Below are 22,191 nucleotides of genomic sequence, written 5' to 3'. Positions count from 1 at the left end.
CAGTGAGGAATGTGGAGTCACTGGTGGATGTTTATGTTAAAATGTATTTTGTGTTCCGTTGCTTTTATTTGTATGACTGACTTGGCAAATGAAATTCCTTGCATGTTGCAAAACATACTTGGCTAATAAAGTATTATTGTGATTGATACACAAGGATGTTAGCTCACACAGTGGGATGGATAGCCTCATATTCCATGGATTTTGGTATATTTTTCCAGCACATTAGTTTGTACTAAAATTAAGAGCAAATATTAAGTTTGAGGATTTAATTGACAAGGCCAGTTACTTGATTGTCTAGAGAGATATCAGACACTAGGGTTGATGAGGTAAATGCCAACAAGTTTTTTTAAAATCTCTGCATTAATGGCGCAAAGTCAATTTAAAAAAAGGAACAAATTCTACAGATTTACAAAGTAATGTGATGAAAACCATTATTTTTAAATTAGAATCCTTGTATATACGTATCTTGTAAATGTGCAGTTTTATCATACCCGTTACAAACTGCAGAGAAGCAGAATTCATTCAGAATAGGCTGTGCTGTGGTGCATAGATATTCCTGATTAGAAAACCGCAGCAGATATAGCTCACTCGATCGTGAACCTGAAAGCAAATATTTAATCTTTGATAGTCTCCCTCAAAATTCAAAAGTGAGTTACAATTGAAAAGCCCTTGTCTTCTATAAAACAAGCTGTGGAGCAACCAAGAGAAATATCCACTTAGGCTCCTAACCAGCAATGTGAACTGTATGGAGGTCATAGAAACATAGAAAATAGGTGCAGGAGTAGGCCATTCGGCCCTTCGAGCCTGCACCGCCATTCAATATGATCAAAGGTCATTGAACTCTACTGAGTAGAATCATCTACAATAATTAAGAGGATTTAACTGTTCAAAAAAAATCCAGAATTTTGTCAAAAATAACTGACTCAAATTTCATAATTTTTCCAATGCAAGATGTTGCTGATAACAATTGCAGTTGTTCTAAATACAACCTTTCTCCCCCCATATTTGAGAATACCGTGTGGTTTAACTTAGAAAATAACAATTAACTTTTCCATTGCACACCATTTGACACCTTACTCTTTAACATCAAAGTGTCCTAAATATAGCAATTAATTCAAGCAGAATACAAACAAAGTCCTATCTACCATCAAGAAAACTCAATGTCAGCTGCCTGATGGAGTAACCATTTTGCTATTCATAACTGCATCTCAAAACTAATCGTGGCTGCAAATGTTACAATTAAAGTTAAGCTGTTTTGTGTATCACCATAACTGAATGGCCAACTCCTGCTGAATTTATTGGACTGCATAAAGCCACCAACAATATCACCCAAAGCTAAACATTTTCAATTAAGACTGTGATTAGAAGAGATATATACAGAAGTTTGAAAGAGAAAACACAACCACGCTGGACTTTAAAGTTTGGATACAAGTCAACTAAATTTAGCTACGCTTTATGTGGAGCCATCTTACACAGTAGTCAAAGGGATCAGTGAATGGCACAGGATAACTTTAAACAAATTGGAAAAAGATTGTACACCAATACCTTTTTATCTCTGTATCTGTGTTTGCAACAGTCACCCCAAGCTCCTTATTTTCAGCCAAAGATTTTGAATATTCTTTATCCAATCTCACCTCAAGTTCATTTAGAAGCTGTTCTGTTGTCTGTAGATGAACTTTTAGATTTTCTGCAAAGGAGGACATTCGTAAGTCTATGAAGATACAACCACCTGAAATAGGACAATTAAGGGAATAACTGTTAAGAAACACGTTATCCACCAACTTGGGTCATAACCCAAGATTCCAATTCTAGTTTTAGGTAAATGAATAAATTGCTGGTTTTATCCTGCTGCGGTGAGGTAGTTTCTGAACCTTGATCGGTTTATCTTGCAAGTTTTGTCATCAATCTCTGAACAAATTTGGTATCTGAAGCACAGAAGTCCTCAAGTGAATTATGACTGTTAATTGGACAGGTCTTACTGATAGCAGAGAGAAAGTATTGCATTGAAACTTCATAAACAGTAAATAAATGTAATTATGTAAAATGTATAGTATGCACATACACTAAAAAGATCCTTTACATTTGCCTTGCCCTTGAATAAACAGCTGGGTCAGTTGCACAAGCCCATAATCCACGTGTAATTTACTGTTGTGGTTTTGTCTTCTCTTAGTTGTAAATATGTATGTAGTCATTTGGAAAATGACTTACTCAAATGTCATTTCAACATCTTCCTTGTTTGAAAGGAATTTTACAGTATTACTGCACAGATTCATCTGTGGGCTGCTTGTAAATTCTGTAAATAAAAAAAATCATCTATAATTTTTGTTTACAGCAATTTAATATCATTGAGACTTTTAATTTTCTAACATTTGCTACTTTTATGGTACAAACTATTGAAGGCTGTGAACATGGAGACTACACATGCTGGAATCTGTCCCAAAATGTGGCCTGTCCATTTCCCTCCACAGATACCATCCTCGGAGTGTCTCTATCGTCTTTGAAATCACATTTACATCTTCCTAATATATCTTGCTAAGTTTAATTGACTATTAACACCCAAAACCATTTTCCTTAACCTCCGGTTGCTGGAATAGTTTCCCCCCTTGATATCCATTGAATTCAGTTTCACCAAGGCACCTTGATGCCACACAATGTCACATGGTGCCTCAATGTCAAAACCAGTCATTCTCACCAATTGCTAAAGAAATATTCATTCAAGGGACAAGTACTTTGCAGGCTGAGCCAACATTTGGTGGTGGGAACTGCCTTCTTGAGCCACTGCAGTCCTTGAGATGTGGGTATAACCACAGTGGTGCCAGGGTGAGAATTCACAGATTTTAATCCAGAGACAGTGAAGGTGCAGCAATATATTCCCAAATCACGATGGTGCGTGGCTTTGAGGGTAATTTCAAGGTGGTGGGAGTGTTCCCATGCTTTTGCAGGCCTTGCAGCTCTTGCCTTTCTAGCTTCTAAGCTTCAGAAGGTGCTGTCTAAGACATCTTGGTGAGTTGCTACAGTACATAGTGGAGAAGGTACGAACTGTTTTCTATTGTACACTGGTAGTGAAGTGAGTGATTGTTTGAGGATGGGATGCCTGTCCAGTGGGCTGCTGTGTCTCAGCTCTAGCTACCTGAGAAGTGTTAAAGCTGTACTCATCCAGGTAAGTGAAAGCTGCTCTTTGGCGCATCTTTGGACCGTAATGAGAGTGGAGTGGTCCTGGTGATACCAGCCACTTACTCACCCTATCCATATCCGCTTTGAAATCACCTTTACATCTTCCTCCCTGCTCATTCATACCTGGTTTGCTATCATCTGCAAACGTGGAAACACGGTATTCGGTTCCCTCAGCCAAACTTGATAATGGTGAATAGCTCGAGGCCCAAGCACTGATCCCTGTAGTTACCCCACCAGTCAGTCTGCCAACCTGAGGAAGGACCACACTTATTCTTATTCTTTGCTTTCTGCTGTTAACGAAATGACAAACCATGCTCGCATGTTATTCCAGTTTATTTTCCTACTGCATGGGATCTTATTGAAAGCTTGTTGAAAATGTTTAAAAATGGCAGAACCATTGCTTCCCTCCCTACTCTTTCTATCCCGCTCTCCAGCCCCCGCAGTTCCATGTTTTATTCTGTAGATCACAGCTGTAAAGATTTCCAATAGATTAGTCAAATGTTACTTTTGTTCATATATCTGTGTTGGCTCTGCAAGGTTGGACCGCATTCCTTAGGGTCAAGGCCTGATTTTACTGAGACAGTCAAGATCCTTAGGAGGCATGACAAGATAGATGTCAAGAAATATTTATAAATTGGTGAAAATGGAAATAGGGCAACCGTTTCAAGATAAAGAATCCTATTTAAGATGGTTATCCAAAAATTACAGCAGGATCTTGATCAGCTGGGCAAGTGGGCTAAGGAAGGCTAATACAGTTTAATGCAGATAACTGCAGGGTATTATTTAGGGAAGTCATAAAGTCGTACAGCATGGAAATAAACCCTTCGGCCCAACTTGCCCCACCTAAGCTAGTCCCATCTGCCCATGTTTGGCCCATATCTCTCTCTAAACATTTCAATAGAGGAGTGTGCTGCCTTACAGTGCCAGAGACCCTGGTTTGATCCTGATTATGATGTGGATCTGTATGGAGTTTGTACATTCTCCCTGTTACCGCGTGGGTTTTCGCTGGGTGCACCAGTTTCTTCCCACACAACAAAGCGGTACAGGTTTGTAGGTTAATTACTTCTGTGAATTGTCCCTAGTGTGTAGGATAGTGCTAGTGTACTGTGTGATCGCTGACTCCACACTATCTCTAAAGTCTAAAGATGCAACCTGACCTGCTAAGTTACTCCAACACTTTGTGGCCTTTCTTAACATTTATACTCAAATGCTCTGACTGATGAAGGCAAATATACTATATGCTTTTTTATTTTTACCACTTTGTCTACTTGTGTTGCCACTTTCAGAGAGCTATACACTTGGATCCCAAGACATTAGAACCATGGCGGAAACAGAAATTAAACAAAAAACATTTCAAATGTAAATTTTATTCGTAATAAAATAAATATACAATACAAAGACTCTGTCAAAACTTCTAATACATTGTTAGTGCCTAAACATTCAACATTGTTAGTGTCATATTTAGAAATGTTAGCACCTGCCTTTACACCAATGATCAAGGAAAGGTGGAGCCCACAATAGTCCATTGATGGCTGTGGAAGCTAAATGATGACCATTTATACGGCACAAATGGTACTTGCAATGAAGATATACACAAAATGCTGGAGTAACTAAGCGGATCGGCCAGCATCTCTGGAGAAAAGGAATAGGTGATATTTCGGGTCGAGACCCTTCATCAGACGGACAGTCAGGGGAGACGGAAACTAGAGATACGAAAAAGTACAAAGAACAATGAATGAAAGGCCCGAAAAGAATAAATCAAAGCCAGCACCGATAATCAAGGAAAGGTGGAGCCCATAATGGTCCATTGCTCGCTGTGGAAAATGTGATAAACGAAGGGGATACGAACAGTGAAACTATGTAGGACGACAGTGAAATAAGTCAGAACGACTAGTATGTGTAGGAAGGAACTGCAGATGCTGGTTTACTCTGAAGATAGACACAAAATGCTGGAGTAACTGAATGGGCCAGACAGCATTTCTGGAGAGAAGGAATGGGTGATGTTTCGTATGGAGATCCTTCTTCAGAGTCTGGGGAGAGGGAACCTAGAGACATAGAAACATAGAAATTAGGTGCAGGAGTAGGCCATTCGGCCCTTCGAGCCTGCACCGCCATTCAATATAATCATGGCTGACCATCCAACTCAGTATCCTGTGCCTGCCTTCTCTCCATGCCCCCTGATCCCTTTACCACAAGGGCCACATCAAACTCCATCTTAAATATAGCCAATGAACTGGCCTCAACTACCTTCTGTGGCAGAGAATTCCACAGATTCACCACTCTCTGTGTGAAAAATGTTTTTCTCATCTCGGTCCTAAAAGATTTCCCCCTTATGTTCTGGACTTACCCAACATCGGGAACAATCTTCCTGCATCTAGCCTGTCCAACCCCTTAAGAATTTTGTAAGTTTCAATAAGATCCCCCCTCAGTCTTCTAAATTCTAGCGAGTACAAGCCGAGTCTATCCAGTCTTTCTTCATATGAAAGTCCTGACATCCCAGGAATCAGTCTGGTGAACCTTCTCTGTACTCCCTCTATGGCAAGAATGTCATTTCTCAGATTAGGAGACCAAAACTGTACGCAATACTCCAGGTGTGGTCTCACCAAGACCCTGTACAACTGCAGTAGAACCTCCCTGCTCCTATACTCAAATCCTTTTGCTATGAATGCTAACATACCATTCGCTTTCTTCACTGCCTGCTGCACCTGCATGCCTACTTTCAATGACTGGTGTACCATGACACCCAGGTCTCGTTGCATCTCCCCTTTTCCTAATCGACATGGAAGGGTAAGGTGTGAAAGCGACAGATCAAAGCAGATGATTATGGAAATGACAGATCAGAACTAGAATGGGGCAGGACTGCGGGTGCCACCCGGGACGGCGACTGCGGGTGCCACCCGGGACGGCGACTGCGGGTGCTAGGAAGGCCTCGGCCACGAGTGAACATCTGGGAAGAACGGAGGGGAGGCTGGCTGGACTATGGTGCCTTCCTCACCTTGGTGCCACTGTGTTATGTTGTGTCGTGGACTTTCTGTGTTTGTGCTTTTTTTTAAATTCTATTTTATTTTTAATATGTTTTATTATTTATTATTATTTATTTATTTTTATTTTTATGATACTGCCTGTAAGGGAAATTCATTTCGTTGTCTCTAACTGAGACAATGACAATAAATTTGAATACAATACAATACAATACGAATGGAGAGAGAGGGGGATTGCAGAAGTTACTTGAAATGAGAGAAATTAATACTCATACCGCTGGGTTGTAAACTGCCCAAGCGAAATCTTGCAATGAATTGGGCTGAGGAGGAGAAAGTGTGGTTGTTGTGAATGTGGGTGGGAGGAGTGTGCGGATGCCAGTGCCTGGATTCTCCAGTGATTGAGGCGGAGCTGCAAGTCACTGACTGGAGTAGCAGGCGGCCAAGTGGTTGCAGAAGCAGAAGCAGAAGCCTCCCTCCCTCCCTCCCTGTTGTGGGATGCTGCTGCAGCAGCAGGCGGCGAGGCTGCGGCTCTGGCTATGGCTGTCCAGAGCCCGTGTCTGGGCGCTCCCGCGGGCCCGCGGCTACCATGGCGACAGAGTGGCGACCGTGGGCACGGAGCCCGAGGCCGGAGCGGCCCTATTCCAGGTAGGCCGCGCCGCAGCCCCGGGCTCGCCTCAACCACAACCCCGGGCAGGTGCACGGCGTGCGGGGAGAGGGAGGGAGGGAGGGACTACATCATTAGCAGAAACTACATGCAAACATCTACATAGTATTGTTAGATTAGGATTCCTGTGCAAAACGCGTATTATGTTGAAGAGAAGGTCATTTGTGCCGGTGACCCTTTAATGAAGCCCTTGAAGTTGAACTAACTATCTGACCAAGTGCCAAGTTTCTGTCTGAATCTTTTACCCATCACAACACCAACACTGTCCCGATGAGATGAGATACTCCAACACCAGGAGCAAATGATGGCACACTGATATGCAGGGAATGGAGGGCATATGGATACAGTGTGGAAACAGGCCCTTCGGCCCGACTTGCCCATTCCGGCCAATATGTCCCAGCTACACTAGTCCCACCTGCCTGCGTCTAGTCCATATCCCTACAAACCTGTCCCATCCATGCATCTGTTTCTTAAATGTTGGGACAGTCCCTGCCTCAACTACTTCTGAAGAAGGATCGAGACCCGAAACGTCAAGTCAAGTCACATTTATTTCTATAGCACATTTAAAAAACAACTCTCGTTGGCCAAAGTGCTTTACATTTGTTATAAGAATAGTATAAACAAACAAACTACATACATATAGCCCTCGCTCAGTGGACGTCAGGAAAGGCTTGGGAGTATAGATAAGTTTTTAGTCTTGACTTAAAGGAGTCGATGGAGGGGGCAGTTCTGATGGGAAGGGGGATGCTGTTCCACAGTCTAGGAGCTGCAACCGCAAAGGCGCGGTCGCCCCTAAGCTTATGCCCAGACCGCGGGATATTCAGCAGCCCCAAGTCGGCCGATCTGAGGGACCTGGAGGTGGAGTGGTGGGTGAGAAGACTTTTAATGTAGGAGGGGGCAAGCCCATTGAGGGCTTTGTAGACATAGAGGAGGGTCTTGAAATGTATACGGAAACCGCACAGGGAGCCAGTGGAGATGAGGCCAGGATCGGTGGTGATGTGGTCCCTTTTTCGGGTGCCCATCAGGAGTCTCGCTGCGGCGTTTTGGACCAGTTGCAGGCGGGACAGAGAAGATAGGACAATAAATTCTACTTTGCTTCAACACAACAGAACATAGTCAGCATGAAACAGAACAGATCAGTGTGTCCATATAGCATTGTAATAATATATACACACATGAATAATAAAACAGATAAAGTGCAAATAAACTGATAATGGCTATTAATGTTCAGAGTTTTGTTTGAGTTGAGTTCAATAGCCTGATGACTGTGGAAGCAGCTGTTCTGAACCTGGACGTTGCAATCTCTCAGGCTCCTTGTACCTTCTACCTGAAGTAGCGGGGAGATGAGTGTGTGGCCAGGATGGTGTGGGTTCTTGATGATGCTGCCACCCTTTTGAGGCAGAGCGACTGCGATAGATCCCCTCGATGGTAGGGAGGTTCAGCAGCAGATGATGGACTGGGGCAGTGTTTTACCTACTTTTGGTTGTCTTTTTCACCTCTTGGCACGCAAGTTGCCAAACCAAGCCACGATGCAACCGGTCAGCATTCTCTCTACTGTGCACCTGTAGAAGTTAGAGATACCGACATACCGACTCTCCGTAATCTTCTCAGGAAGTAGAGGCGCTGATGTGCTTTCTATATGATAGCATCCGTGTTCTCGGACCAGGAGAGATCTTCAGAGATGTGCACGCCCAGGAATTTGAAGCTCTTGACCCTTTCCACCATCGACCCGTTGATATAAACGGGACTGTGGGTCCCCATCCAACCCCTTCCAAAGTCCACAATCAGTTCCTTGGTTTTGCTGGTGTTGAGGTCCAGGTTATTGTGCTGGCAATCCTACCAAGATTCCTGGTTGACTTCTGCCCTTATTTAGAGCTATTTTTAAACTAGTACGAGTAGATGTGAGGCTTATTTATTTTCAATAATTTATTTGGGATGACATTTTATCAAAAATTGAATAGGCAGATGAGGCAGCATTTTCCGAGTCACCAGGTTACTGTTGGATGCGTTTCTCAAGTGTATTTCTGATTTATTTATATTCTGCATGAAAAAGATGTAAACTAATTTGTATATTGTTGAGTGTTCCTGCTTTGCCCACTCATAAAAATAAGTGAAGTTTTGTCAATGGAGAAATCTGAAACATAAAACATAAAATCTAGGATCGTCGAGTGCAGGCCAGGCAGTAACACTGAAGAAAAATCTTCATTTTGTGTTTGGTATTGTTGCTCGGAACTGAAAGAAACTAAATTATTCTGTGGTGATTAAAAAAATATATCAATTTGTTTGCATTGGCAATGTATACTGTGGTCCATCATTGATTTCACAGTACCCTTGGTTCCTGAGACTTTCTGAACTATCTGTTTTGCCATACCATCAGAACTCATGGCCAGAGCTGTTAAACGTTACCGTAACAGTCCACCTAGGTAGCCGATGAGTTGAGGTATCGGCCCAAAAAGCTGGCTTCGGAAATCGGCTACGGGAACGGATCTGTTGGCTCCGGCTGGGCCAGAGTTCCAGATTCTCGACCTCGGGGAGGAAATTCGGCCTGATTGGTGCGGAAGTCTCCATGAGGTCAAGATCGGCTGCCTCCCCCGGCCTAGGCGCTACATATTTCAGGGGGACTTCTGGGGAGATTTCAAGTGCACTCTCGTAATAAGTATCCGTATTAAAGGAAGTGTCGACCACCAGTTGCCAGAAAATCGGTGGTGGACCTGTAAGTGTTTGTTTATTTACTGTATTTAGCCAACAATATACTTTCTAGATTGAATTACTGTAAAAGATATTGAGGGAAAAGTAAAATTACAAGAGCAGTCTGAAATCTTTGGTACACAAAAATTCTGGAGAAACTCAGCGGGTGCAGCAGCATCTATGAAGTGAAGGAAATAGGCAACGTTTCGGGCCAAAACCCTTCTTCAGACTGATGGGGGGGGGTAGGGGAGGGCGGGGAGGGAGAAGAAAGGAAAAAGGAGGAGGAGGAGCCCGAGGACTGAGGGTGGGGAGGAGACAGCCCGAGGACTGAGGAAGGGGAGGAGACAGCAAGGGCTAAAAAAATTGGGAGAATTCAATGTCTGAAATCTTTGTTTACTTTCAAGGAAAATCATGAACGAATGAAGATATTAGTGACAGAATTGAATGAGCGTGCAGAGAAAATCCGATTGGGTAAGTTTTGGAAAACTCAATGTTAAACTCTCTTAATGTTGATTTGATTTTCCACATATTTGGAAATATTAGAAATGCATAGAAAGTGAGTCCTTCGTAACATTTTCTACTGTTTTCTGGCTTGATTATTGGCAGGCGATATTGTGCTTTGAAACTTGCTGGTTACAAGGTGGTGGAACGGAATTAGTACTTTCAAGAATAGGATAGGGACGAGAAAAAATAATTTGCCAGCATCTGGGGAAAAGCGGGAATGTGACAGAGCATAGTGTTCTGCTCCTAATGGCATAGACTTAAGAACTGTTTGGCTGCCTTCTATACTGCAATGATTCTACAATTGTTTTAGAAGGAGTTTCTGAGTCGCACAGTATTTATTCAAAGATGTAGACTATGTTTTTCCCTTCCAATCCAATTTGATTGAATTCTTAAAGAAGTAACAAATTGTATTAATAAGGCCAAAGCAGTTGACATAATAAAATGTGGTCAAATGGATTTCAAGATTCAAGATTCCATATAGATCAAAGGGAAATTAGCAAAGATTACAAATATGGCTTGATTATAAGGGCAGAGTATGATGGTGGAAGGTTATTTTTATGAGTGAAAGCCTCTAATCTGAGGTGCACCCCAAGGGTCGGTGCTGGGAACTTAATGTTAGACAAATTGGAGATTTAAAAGAGTGGAACAATTGTAACAGATGAGCGTGGATACTCTTGCATCAGCGCGCAGAGAGTTAATTATGTATTGTCTTTCTGCTGACCGGTTAGCACGCAACAAAAGCTTTTCACTGTATCTCAGTGCACGTGACAATAAGCTAACCTTAACTAAGCTCAAGTTTCCTAGATCCAGCACAATGTAGTTTGCATACTGCTAATGTTTGTGATATGCATGAAGCTTTGGATCTGGAGGTATGATTAGTAAGCTTACGGGTGACATGAAAATGACTAATGTTGATGAGGATGAATGGACGATGTATTCAAGAGAGAGTTGGATTTAGCTCTTGGGGCCAACGGAGTCAAGGGAAAACAGATGTGGGGTACTTATTTTGGATGATCAGCCAAGATCATATTGAATGGTGCTGGATCGAAGGGCCGAATTGCCTACTCTGGCATCTATTTTCTACGTTTCTATGAAATAAAGTTGACTTGACTTGACGAGATTGCAGGATGAGATTGATCAGTTAGTAAAATGGACAGAGTAAAGGCAGATGGAATATAATCCCATTAAGTATGAAATTATGTACTTTGGAAGGACTAATAAGGGCAGGATTTACACAATGCTTGGTAAATCCTAGTCGGTACTGAGGAACAGAGGGACCTTGGGATACAAGTCCGAGATCCCTGTAAGTAGCATCTCAAGTAGATACGATGGTGAGGATGTCATGTGAATACCAGCCTTCATTAAGCAAGGCATAAAATATAAGGGCAGGGGGGTTATGGAAATATTTACTTATATTTGTCTTGTATAAAATATAACTTTATTACGTTCATGCGAGTACCGTTTTCTTTATAATCCTCAGGGGGAGGAGAGAAAGCTCGACAGCGCCACGCATCCCGAGGAAAGTTGCTTCCTAGAGAACGTATTGATCAATTGTTAGATCCGGGGTGAGTGATCTCATGCTAGCCCAGAGGACCTATTGATATTTACTTTATCAGACACCAATAGAGTCATAGAGTTACACAGCACAGAAACAGGTTCTTCGTCCCAACTTGCTCATGCTGACCAAGTTGTCTACCTGAGCTAGTCCCATTTGCTTGCATTTTTCCATAGCACTTTAAACCTGTCTGCGCATGTACCTGTCTAAATGTCTTTTAAATGTTGTGATTTTGTGGAAGAGCTTCCACTGGCAGCTCGTATCGTAACCCCACATCCGCTGTGTGAAAGTTTTACAACATGAGGTTCCTTTACATTCTTCTCCAATCACCTCAAATCTAAGCCCTGTATTGTTTAGACTCCCTTGTTTCTGAGAAATAGACTGACCTTATTTATGCCCCTTATGATTTTTATATTTCCCAAGCCCTCTAGTCGAGTCTGGTGATTTTTTCTGCACTCTTTCCAGCCTAATTACAATGGATAAGTGGAGAGGCTGATAGAGTAGAGCAAGCAGGGACTCTGCAGAAGGACTACAACAGGTTGGCAGACTGGCCAAAGAAGTGGCAGATGGAATACAGTGTAGTAAAGTGTGTAGTTATGGAGATACAATATGGAAAGAAATCGCATCTCCGTCGAGGTAAGAGATTAGAAAAAGTTTCCCCCAACTCCCTCCCTCACCCCGCCACATAAAACAAGCTAAAGAACACTAAAAACATACATTTAACACATTCTAAAAAAACAAAGAAGGGACAGACAGACTGTTGGCGAGGCAGCCATTGCTGGAGCCACCCAGTAGTAATTATGTGGAGAAGGCAGGAGAATGGCATTGAGAGGGAAAGATAGATCAGCCATGATTGAATGGCGGGGTAGACGATGGGCTGAATGGTCTACTACTGCTCCTATGACTTATGAACATTAATTCTTCCTATAGGTGAGCAACCAGAACTGCACATGATATTCCAATTGTGGTCCATTCTGTCCACCTGAGCCTCTGCTTTCAGGGAATGATGTACTTGTGCTCCCGGTATCTAGGTTCTACAACACCCTCCAACACCCTACCATACACCATGCATGTTGTGACCAGATTTAAATTCAGTTTACTTTATAGTCATATGCACCAGGATGCAATGAAATTCCTTGCTCACAGAGGAAACAGCATGTTACATAATGATAATCAAATTAAATAATTGCCAATTGCAAAGTAGCAGAATGGTGGAAAATTGCAGCACAAAACCAAACACTATTAACTCAAACACAAAATGCCACACCTTGCCGCACTGTCAGAATTAAATTCCATCTGCCATTCTTTGGCCCACTTCCCTCAGTGAACCTGATCCTGCTCTAGTCTAAGATAACCCTCTTCACTATCCACTGTACCACCATTTTGGGTGTCATTTGCAAATTTATTAACTACGTTAGCACATTGTCATCAAATCATTAATATAGATGAAGAAAACAAAAGTTTAGTTAGTTTAGTTCATTGCCACGTGTACCAAGGTACAGCAAAAAGCTTTTGTTGCGAGCTACCAGTCAGCAGAAAGACAATACTATTTACAATAGAGCTATCCACAGTGTCAGATACGTGATGAAGGGAAATAACGTGAATAACATTTAGTGCAAGATAAAGTCAGCAAAGTCCGATCAAAGATCGTCCAAGGGTCTCCAATGAGGTAGATAGTAGTCAAGACTGCATCTGGTAAGATGATTTACCTGCAGTTGCCCGATAACAGCTGGGTAGAAACTGTCCCTGAATCTGGAGGGTATGTTTTCACACTTCTATACCTTTTGCCTGAGGGGAGAGGGTCCTTGATTATGTTAGTGGCTTTGCAGAGATAGCACGAGGTTGGTTTGTGTGATGGTCCGAGCTGCGTCCACAATTCTCTGCATTTTCTTGCGGTCTTGGATGGAGCTGATCCCAAACCATGCTGTGATGCATCTTGATAAAATACTTTCTACGGCGCATCTGTAGAAGTTGGTGAGAGTTGTCGAGGACCCAGCACTGAACCCTGCAGCACTCTGGCCATAGGCCTCCAATCAGAAAAGCAATTGTCTACTACCATCGTCTTCTGTATTCATTTGGCTAGTTGGCTCTGATTCCATGTGATCTAATTTTCCAGACTGGTCTCCCGTGTGGGACCTTTCCAAAGCCCTTGTTAAAGTCCGTGCTGCCAACCTCCGCAGTCCTACCCTCAGCTTTCCTCTTTTGTCACCTCTTGAAAATCGCAATGAAATTTGTAAGACTGTCATCTGTAATTAGACATTTCCTTTTTTAAGTCCTTAGCAATTAAAACAGAAGCAATCTCCTTTCAAATTAAAATGTATTGTTCTGACTGATGTGTTCTTGAGACAAGGCATCCAAAGATCACGGCATCCAAATATATTTTAGATTTTTGGATGCCATGTATATAAACCAAATATTTTTAGATTTAAATTTCTATGGATTAATAAATAGATTATTTTGCAGAAAATATAGTAAGGAATTTCTGTTCTCTTTTACTTCGGTTTTTGTGGATTTAAAATCTAATGGTCAGCTTAAAACAAACACCCATGTGTATACAAGTTATAATTCCTTGCAACATATTGCTATGCATTACATTTTTAATTGACATGACAGTTGTGTATTAATTAATTAAGTGAATGGCACTGTTGGCGGTGTAGAGATTGCTATGGGGGAATCAAAGATACATTTGTATATTAAAATGCACCTGAGATGAATGCTGTTGCTTGTCGGGTAATCGGTTTATGATTAAAATTTCTGCAAAATTAAAATTCTTCTCATGAATTGGTACTTTTCTTTAAGTAGCACACTTTTGAATATGTAACTAGAATAGATACTCAGAAAATGTGAGTTAAAAATTGCTGTCTCAAGTTAATAACTGAAATGAAAAATCTGTCAGTTATTTGCCAGTAACATGAACATGAACACTTCTGGATAATCATGGAAAAAAAATAAAGCTTCCTTAATGTTCTTCAAGGAAAGGAGCCAACCCTTCATCACTCATCCTCCTTATTGGACATGCTTCTGTGTAACTAGTACCCTTTGGTAAATTTAGTGGTGACCTAATGAACCCCTCAATTACAAACGTAGACTAAACACTTTAACTCCCCCTCCCATTCCCACACTGACCTTTCTGTCCTGAGCCACTTCCATTGGCAGAGTGAGGCTCAACGCAAATTTTAGGAACAGCACCTCATATTTCGCTTGGCAGCTTCCAACCCAGCGTTGTGAATATTGATTTCTCCAACTTCATACCCCATGCTTTCCCTCTTTCGATCCCTCCCCCATTCTAGTTCTCCGAGTAGTTTCATTGTCCTTCTGATTAAATATTACTAATTGTATGCCTCATTGTGCCCTTCTCCTCAGCTAACAATGTACCATTCTACATTTCATTGATCATCATCCCCTTTGATCTGTGTTTTCACGCTTTACTCTTCCATATCTCTATCTCCCTCTCCCTTGAGAAAATACTGGTGCAATAATTGAAGAGAAAAACCAAACCAAACTAGACAACAAGATCGTTTAAGAAGGAACTGCAGATGCTGGAAAATCGTAGGTACACAAAAACGCTGGAGAAACTCAGTGGGTGCAGCACCATCTATGTAGCGAAGGAAATAGGCAACGTTTCAGCCCGAAACTTTGCCTATTTCCTTCGCTCCATAGATGCTGCTGCACCCGCTGAGTTTCTCCAGCATTTTTGTGTACCTTAGACAACAACATTGACTGTATGTACATATATTAGACTTTTGAATTTAATGAGATTCCAGGAGCTTGTTTGTGTGTAATGTTGTCCATATATCAGGTGTTTGTAACCTGCCTATTGTAGCGGCAGATTTTCACATAGTTTGAGAAATTAAACCTCTAGCCGCTTTTTGGATGGGCATGGATAAGGGGAATGTCTTCGAAACGCATGCGAGCTCTCCCACATAGACCTTCAGAGCCTTTTCACAGATAAGTCTTCAAACACAGTCTTTTGATGAATAAATGCTTTATTGTTGATAGAAAACAGTGAGATACATCCAAATTTCATCTGACATTACTATTATCTTCATCGAACTCCAGCTTATTGTTTTAAACATTACAAAACTCCTCGTGTCTCCGTAACACTTCGCATGATCTCCTTGGCCCCTCGCATGATCTCCTTTAGATCTCGCATGGTCGAAGGGTTAACCTTCTCCATGGTGGCTCCAACACTAACTCCTAAGCTTCTGCGGAAGATACATAGCCGAAAACACGTCATAAATCCCGCCCACAATATAACGTGCAGTCTAAAATTTAAAGGCACATGTCATCATCAATGACATGCAGAACAAGCCAAATGGCCACTACATACCGGCCATTAGGGCTAATTGTTCCGAGTATATAGCGAGGCAATTACTAATAAACATTAAAAAAGTAGCCATGAAGGCTTAACATATATCAAAAGCAAAAGGTCAGGGAATAGAACCCTGGTGGCCCCTTGTCGGGAAATTGAACCCCAGTCTACCGCGTGACAGGCGGGGATACTAACCACTATACTAACGAGGAAAAAATAGCATGCACTATATATCCGCAATCAGAATTCTTCATCGACTCTTCCATCTTCACTTTCGCCTTCTAGAAGCAAGCATAACTAGGTTATTAATCTTATTAAAATACTGGTTTTAGTTCAAAGTCGTACTGTGTGCACCAAACCCTAAAAATCCGGCATGATACCCAGTATATAGTCCAAAACATAACAGTTCAAAGCTTTGACAGCATGAAACGTCTTCCTCCATGTCCAATCAACTCATGGATGTGTTGCAACAGTAACCTTCATGATGAAGGTAACGCCACTTCCGGGGGCCGGGGAAAGGGGGGGTGGCAGGATGGCGGGACTATAAAACCCTGGATGCCAGGACGTGAGTCAGTCACTCTGGAAGATCGCGAGGGAGAGGCCACAACTGTGATTCTAAGCTGTGAATCAACTGAACTGTGAGTCTGCAATGTACTTGCAATAAATGATTTGTTAGCCCTTAATGAAAATGCAATGAGTTGTTTGGCCTGCCCTGTGCTTGAAACTGAAATGGAAATGAAATGAGCTGTTTGGCCTGCCCTGTGCTTGAAACTGCAATGTAAATGAAATGAAAATGCAATGAGCTGTTTGGCCTGCCCTGCGCTTGAAACTGCAATGGAAATGAAATGAAAATGCAATGAGCTGTTTGGCCTGCCCTGTGCTTGAAACTGCAATGGAAATGGAAATTAAATGAAAATGCAATGAGCTGTTTGACTTGCCTTGTGCTTGAAACTGCAATGGAAATGGAAATTAAATGAAAATGCAATGAGCTGTTTGGCTTGCCCTGTGCTTGAAACGGCAATGGAAGTGGAAATGAAATGAAAACGCAATGAGCTGTTTGGCCCGCCTTGTGCTTGAAACTGTAATGGAAATGGAAATAAAATGAAAATGCAATCTATTTGGCCTGTCCTGTGCTAGAAACTGCAATTGAAATGGAAATGAACTGGAAATGCAATGAGCTGTTTGGCCTGCCCTGTGCTTGAAATGGAAATGGAAATGAAATTAGTTGTTTGGCCTGCTCAGATTTTGTTTTAAAAGAGCACCTTCGGCCCATCAGGCCTGTAATAGCCCAGGAGGAGTCCCTTTGGCCCATCAGTAAGTATTCCCCCTGCAAGTGTTAAACCTCGCCCCATTATTTTTTCTCCCTCCCTTTATTGGCTGCCTGTGAGATCCAGGCCAGGATAGACTTTCCTCCTTCATTGCTGTGATCTTCAGAAAAGATGTAAAATGTCCTAAAATTGATTCTCCATCCTCCCCCCCCTTCTCTCTCACAGAGTCTCTCACCTGTTTTGGGCGGAATTTCTGGCAGTTTCTGAGCTGCCAGCCCACCAGGCCTGAGTGACTGAGCTGCCAGCCCACCAGGCCTGAGTGACTGAGCTGCCAGCCCACCAGGCCTGAGTGACTGAGCTGCCAGCCCACCGGGCCTGAGTGACTGAGCTGCCAGCCCAACAATCCATTTGGCCCACAATGTCCATACTAGCTCTCTGAAAACCAGTCCATTCGCCCCACAACACCCATACTAGTGCTCCAGAAAGCTCCCCCCCCCCACTGGCCACTAATATTGGAATTGGTGGAGAGGTGGAATATTGCGTTGGGGAACCAACCCTCCTGTGTGAACATGGGTCCCAACGGGTCCTACTTAATAAGCAATATACCCAAATACTATTTCTAAACTTACCTAATTCTTAAAAGCATTATTTAAATAACTTATTTCTATTGAAACGGTCTCATTGTGATCAATATCCTTTTGCATCCTAAACTTTTGCCAGTTCAGATGATCAGGTGTTTTCTTCACCCCATACATGTTGTCTGGCATGTTACGTATCTCCAGCAATTTTGTGAGGCCAAATGCAAATTAGAGGAACAGCATCTCATATTTTGCTTGGGCAGCTTACAACCCAGTGGTATAAAAATTGATTTCTCTAACCACAAGTAGACTTGCATCCCCCCCTCAATCCCTCCCCCACCCAAGTTGTACCAGCTTCAAAGTCTTGTTGAGTCTCATTGTCTACACTTGTTTTCACCTGTTTTCATCTAGACCACAGGTGAATGGCCTGTTTCCTTTATCAACGTCACTTTTTTGAAATCTTTCATTCATTTGTTCTATATCTCTCTACATCACCGTCTATATCTCTTGCTTCCCTTTCCCCTGACTCTCAGTCTGAAGAATGGTCTCAACCCCGAAACGTCACCTATCCCTTATCTCCAGAGATGCTGTCTGACCCGCTGAGTTACTCCAGCATTTTGTGAATATCTTTGATTTAAACCAGCTTCTGCAGTTCGTTCCTACACATTCAGCTATTTTCTGTTGCATTGTCAGATTTTTGTTGCCGTTTCAGATTTCCTAGCATTTAAATTTATTTTTGCACCTTTTTTTGCACCTTTTTTGCACCTCATTTTATGTAAGTGAGAAAATTAGTTAATCTACCTTTTACAAAAATTGAGAGAAGGACATTAAAGTTCTGTAGTTTTAGGTTTATTTTTGTCAGGCGTATGCATACTGGGGTACTGATTGTGGATGATCAGCCATGATCACATTGAAACATAGAAACATAGAAATTAGGTGCAGGAGTAGGCCATTCGGCCCTTCGAGCCTGCACCACCATTCAATATGATCATGGCTGATCATCCAACTCAGTATCCCGTACCTGCCTTCTCTCCATACCCTCTGATCCCCTTAGCCACAAGGGCCACATCTAACTCCCTCTTAAATATAGCCAATGAACTGGCCTCGACTACCCTCTGTGGCAGGGAGTTCCAGAGATTCACCACTCTCTGTGTTGAATGGTGGTGCTGGCTCGAAGGGCCGAATGGCCTACTCGTGCACCTTTTGTCTATTGAGGTATAGTTAAAAGTTTTTTTTCCTATTATCCGAACAGATTAGATATACTATACATAAATACAATCATCGAACTTGGGTACAATAAATAGAGCAATGGGGAAGATATAGAGCACAGACAGTAACATTTAAATATTAAATACTAATATTTTTCATTTTATGGTAAAGATCTGTTGGGAAAGATGTGTATACTTTAATTGCTATTATACCTTTATTGTCCTCAGGAATATTATTCTCCATCAACAATTTACTGTAGAGGATGGTTGCTGTCATTTTGCTGATCATTTTGCTCCCATCTACAGGGAGCAGGATGTTTTAAGGAACCTGTTATCTGGGCAGCATGTTATCAATGAAAACGGTATTTTAAGTACCTTGGAGTTTTTATTTAATTTGTAAAAAATGTTTTATTTGACAGATCTCCATTCTTAGAATTTTCGCAGTTTGCGGGTTATCAACTGTATGGTGAGGAGGAAGTACCAGCAGGAGGTATCATCACAGGCATCGGAAGTGTATCAGGGTGAGCATTCAATTAAAGTGTAAAAAGCCTTCCCTTTCTCAGCTTTTTCCATTACATGATATTATGGAAGGGCATTCAAGATGGTGTCATTTTTAATAAATGGGGTGGAAGATGGGGGTTTGATGGGGAATTGAGCCACGATCCTAATGGATAACCACATTGACTGCAGATATAAGCTAATTCCTTACTTAGATTCAGAGGGATTCTCTTGTTATTTATTGAGTTTAGTTTAACGTCACGTGTACCAGAAGCTCAAAAGGGAAAGTTGTAGAATCTTGCAAAAAATAAGAAGAGACAAATCAGGGAAGAATGTCGAGAAATGTTTATACTTCGAGAAGAGGTGAGGAAATTATGTCTTTCCTTTCATTATCCTGGCCTAAGTTGAAATGCTTAATTTCTACACACATGTTCTATCTTACTAAATGTAAAATGCCATGAAAACTTTGCAAAAAATATTTTTCTTATTTTTGTAATTTTAAATTAACTTAAGCAGGAGCTCTGGAAGCAGTATGCTGTCCAAATGCGGTCAAAACTGTTGCAGGAAATTGAGTTTCAATAACATCTGGCCTTCATTTATAAGTAGTTTACCTTTGTATGCCCTCTTCTGGTGAAGACAGATCCAGCCAAATGAAAATCCAACAAAATCAGGATCCATGGTATTTAGATATAGTAACTGCATAAAATGATTAGGAATTCGAAGCGGATGTTGTCCAATCCATATGGATTGTAAGACAAAATACCACATTAAAAGCTGGTTGGACAATACAGGTAATTCTGCTAAAACGGATAATTACGTTCCTATAAAAACTCAAATTATAGAAAACTGTATTTATTAAAACAATTGCGTTAGATGGGGAAAAGGGGGTTCAGGCAAGAGTGGTTTCACCCTTGCAATACCAAAGTTATTTTTCTCGCAGATTTTTCAAAACAAGAGATTTTTTAAATAGCTATAAGGTTATTCTTGTTACTGCAAGCTGACAAAAACTAAAGGCTGTATGTTACATTGTTTAATGGAGTAATCATTGCTCAAGTGTGATTGCTTGTCAATTTCAGCGGCCACCTCTGAACGGTATTCTTAGGTGTCTGATTACTGTGGGGAGGTTACATTGAAACAGCTTTATTTCCTTAAAACTGTTTTAAAGTTAAGACTACATATTTCTGCTGATCAATTGCCTAAGTAACTTTGCAGTAATTCCCTAGTTCCCGAAAAAAATCCCATTATAACCAATTTGGCAGTGTTTTCTTATCCGTTGATTATGTTATATGCAATTAGCATTGTGGAAACACCTGTTATAGCAGAACTAATGGTAAATGGTTTTACAGACTGCCACGGGATACCAGTAGTGTACAGCAAGGGTCAATGCTGGGATCACTAGTTTTCTTAGTTTATATAATTGACGGATGATGGAATGCAAAGGAACATGTTTTTAGATGATATCAAGTAGCAATGTTACAAAATTTTGAGATTTTAAAAATCAAGTCTGCAATTTATCCCATCAGATAAAGCATAAAAAGAAGTTTAATTTGACACCTAATTCACTTTCATATCTCAAGTATTTAAAAAGTTATGGCCATTTTCATACTCGGAAATTAGCATCTTTGTTCCCTATTGATTTTCGTACTTGGCTAATAAAGTATTATTGTGAATTGTGAAAATGGCTTTTAAATATTGTTATTATACCTGCCTCAATTACTTTCTTTGGCAGCTTATTCCATATACCCCCACCTTCTGTGCAGAAAAGTTGCCCATCAGGTTAGCATAGAAACATAGAAAATAGGTGCTATAGTAGGCCATTCGAGCATGATCTGATCATCTCGAATCAGTACCCCGTTCCTGCTTTCTCCCCATATCCCTTGATTCCGTTAGCCTTCCTAACAGGTTCCATCCTACTAAATCTTTCCCCTCTCACCTTAAACCTATACCTTCTAGTTCTTGATCCCCCAACTCAGTGAAAAAGACGCATTTACCTCATCCATGCCACTCATGATTTTGTACTCTTCTACAAGGTCACCCCTTAGTCTCCTGTGCTTTAAGGAATTATGTGCCAGCCTGTCAAACCAGTAATAAATATATGATAATAGGCTACTATACGTGAGATGAAGGGAAAAAGACGTGGCTTTATTTTTGGTGGCTAATAAATTCAAAAATATAACTTTACGAGATTGGATGTATTCAAGAGAGTTAGATATAGCTGTTAGGGCTAACGGAATCAAGGGATCTGGGCAGAAAATAGGAACGGGGTATTAATTTTGGATGATCAGCCAGGATCGTATTGGCTCGAAGGGCTGAATGGCCTACTCCTGCACCTATTTTCTATGTTTCTAAGGCATTGTGTGCATATGCTCATTTGAAACAAAAAATAAAAACATGAAAACATAAAACAGGCAGATCTCTCAGCATCTACGAAATTTTTAATGTTTTATTTTTGATAAAATATGTTTCATTGAACCTGGCTGTTGTCGCGTAAATGGCAACAGCTACTCCTTGAATATAAAGTTTAGGACCAGCTTAAATTTCTCAGTTTTTAAATTCAACACCATTTACTGCTGGATTTTAACATTAGTAGAACTTGACATGTAGGCCCCACCAGAGGGCACCAGTGCATTGCTCAATTGCTATTTGGTAGCTGATTTCCTAGCAATGATTACCGTAGCAAAGAGTTGTTAGTATGGCAGCAGATACTCCACATAATTCGCAGACAAGTGTTTTTGCAATGAAACAGATTTGATTTCCCATT

The 22,191-nt window shown here is 41.3% G+C and overlaps 1 protein-coding gene across 1 annotated transcript in view; it reads left to right on the top strand.

Annotated features, from left to right (window-relative positions):
- The first annotated feature begins 6,562 nt into the window (after positions 1 to 6,562).
- The window catches only part of mccc2 (methylcrotonyl-CoA carboxylase subunit 2), a 73,307-nt gene continuing 57,678 nt past the window's right edge, over positions 6,563 to 22,191 (top strand). The window contains exons 1-4 of the mRNA XM_033018703.1: positions 6,563 to 6,800; positions 9,912 to 9,978; positions 11,492 to 11,576; positions 19,352 to 19,453. Coding sequence (XP_032874594.1) covers positions 6,651 to 6,800; positions 9,912 to 9,978; positions 11,492 to 11,576; positions 19,352 to 19,453 — 404 coding nt within the window. The 5' untranslated portion in view covers positions 6,563 to 6,650. The remainder of the gene's footprint in view (positions 6,801 to 9,911; positions 9,979 to 11,491; positions 11,577 to 19,351; positions 19,454 to 22,191) is intronic.

Source organism: Amblyraja radiata, chromosome 3 (genome assembly GCF_010909765.2).
Source record: "Amblyraja radiata isolate CabotCenter1 chromosome 3, sAmbRad1.1.pri, whole genome shotgun sequence".
In the NCBI taxonomy this organism is placed as follows: Eukaryota; Metazoa; Chordata; class Chondrichthyes; order Rajiformes; family Rajidae; genus Amblyraja; species Amblyraja radiata.
This window is presented reverse-complemented; position numbering and strand designations above follow the sequence as displayed.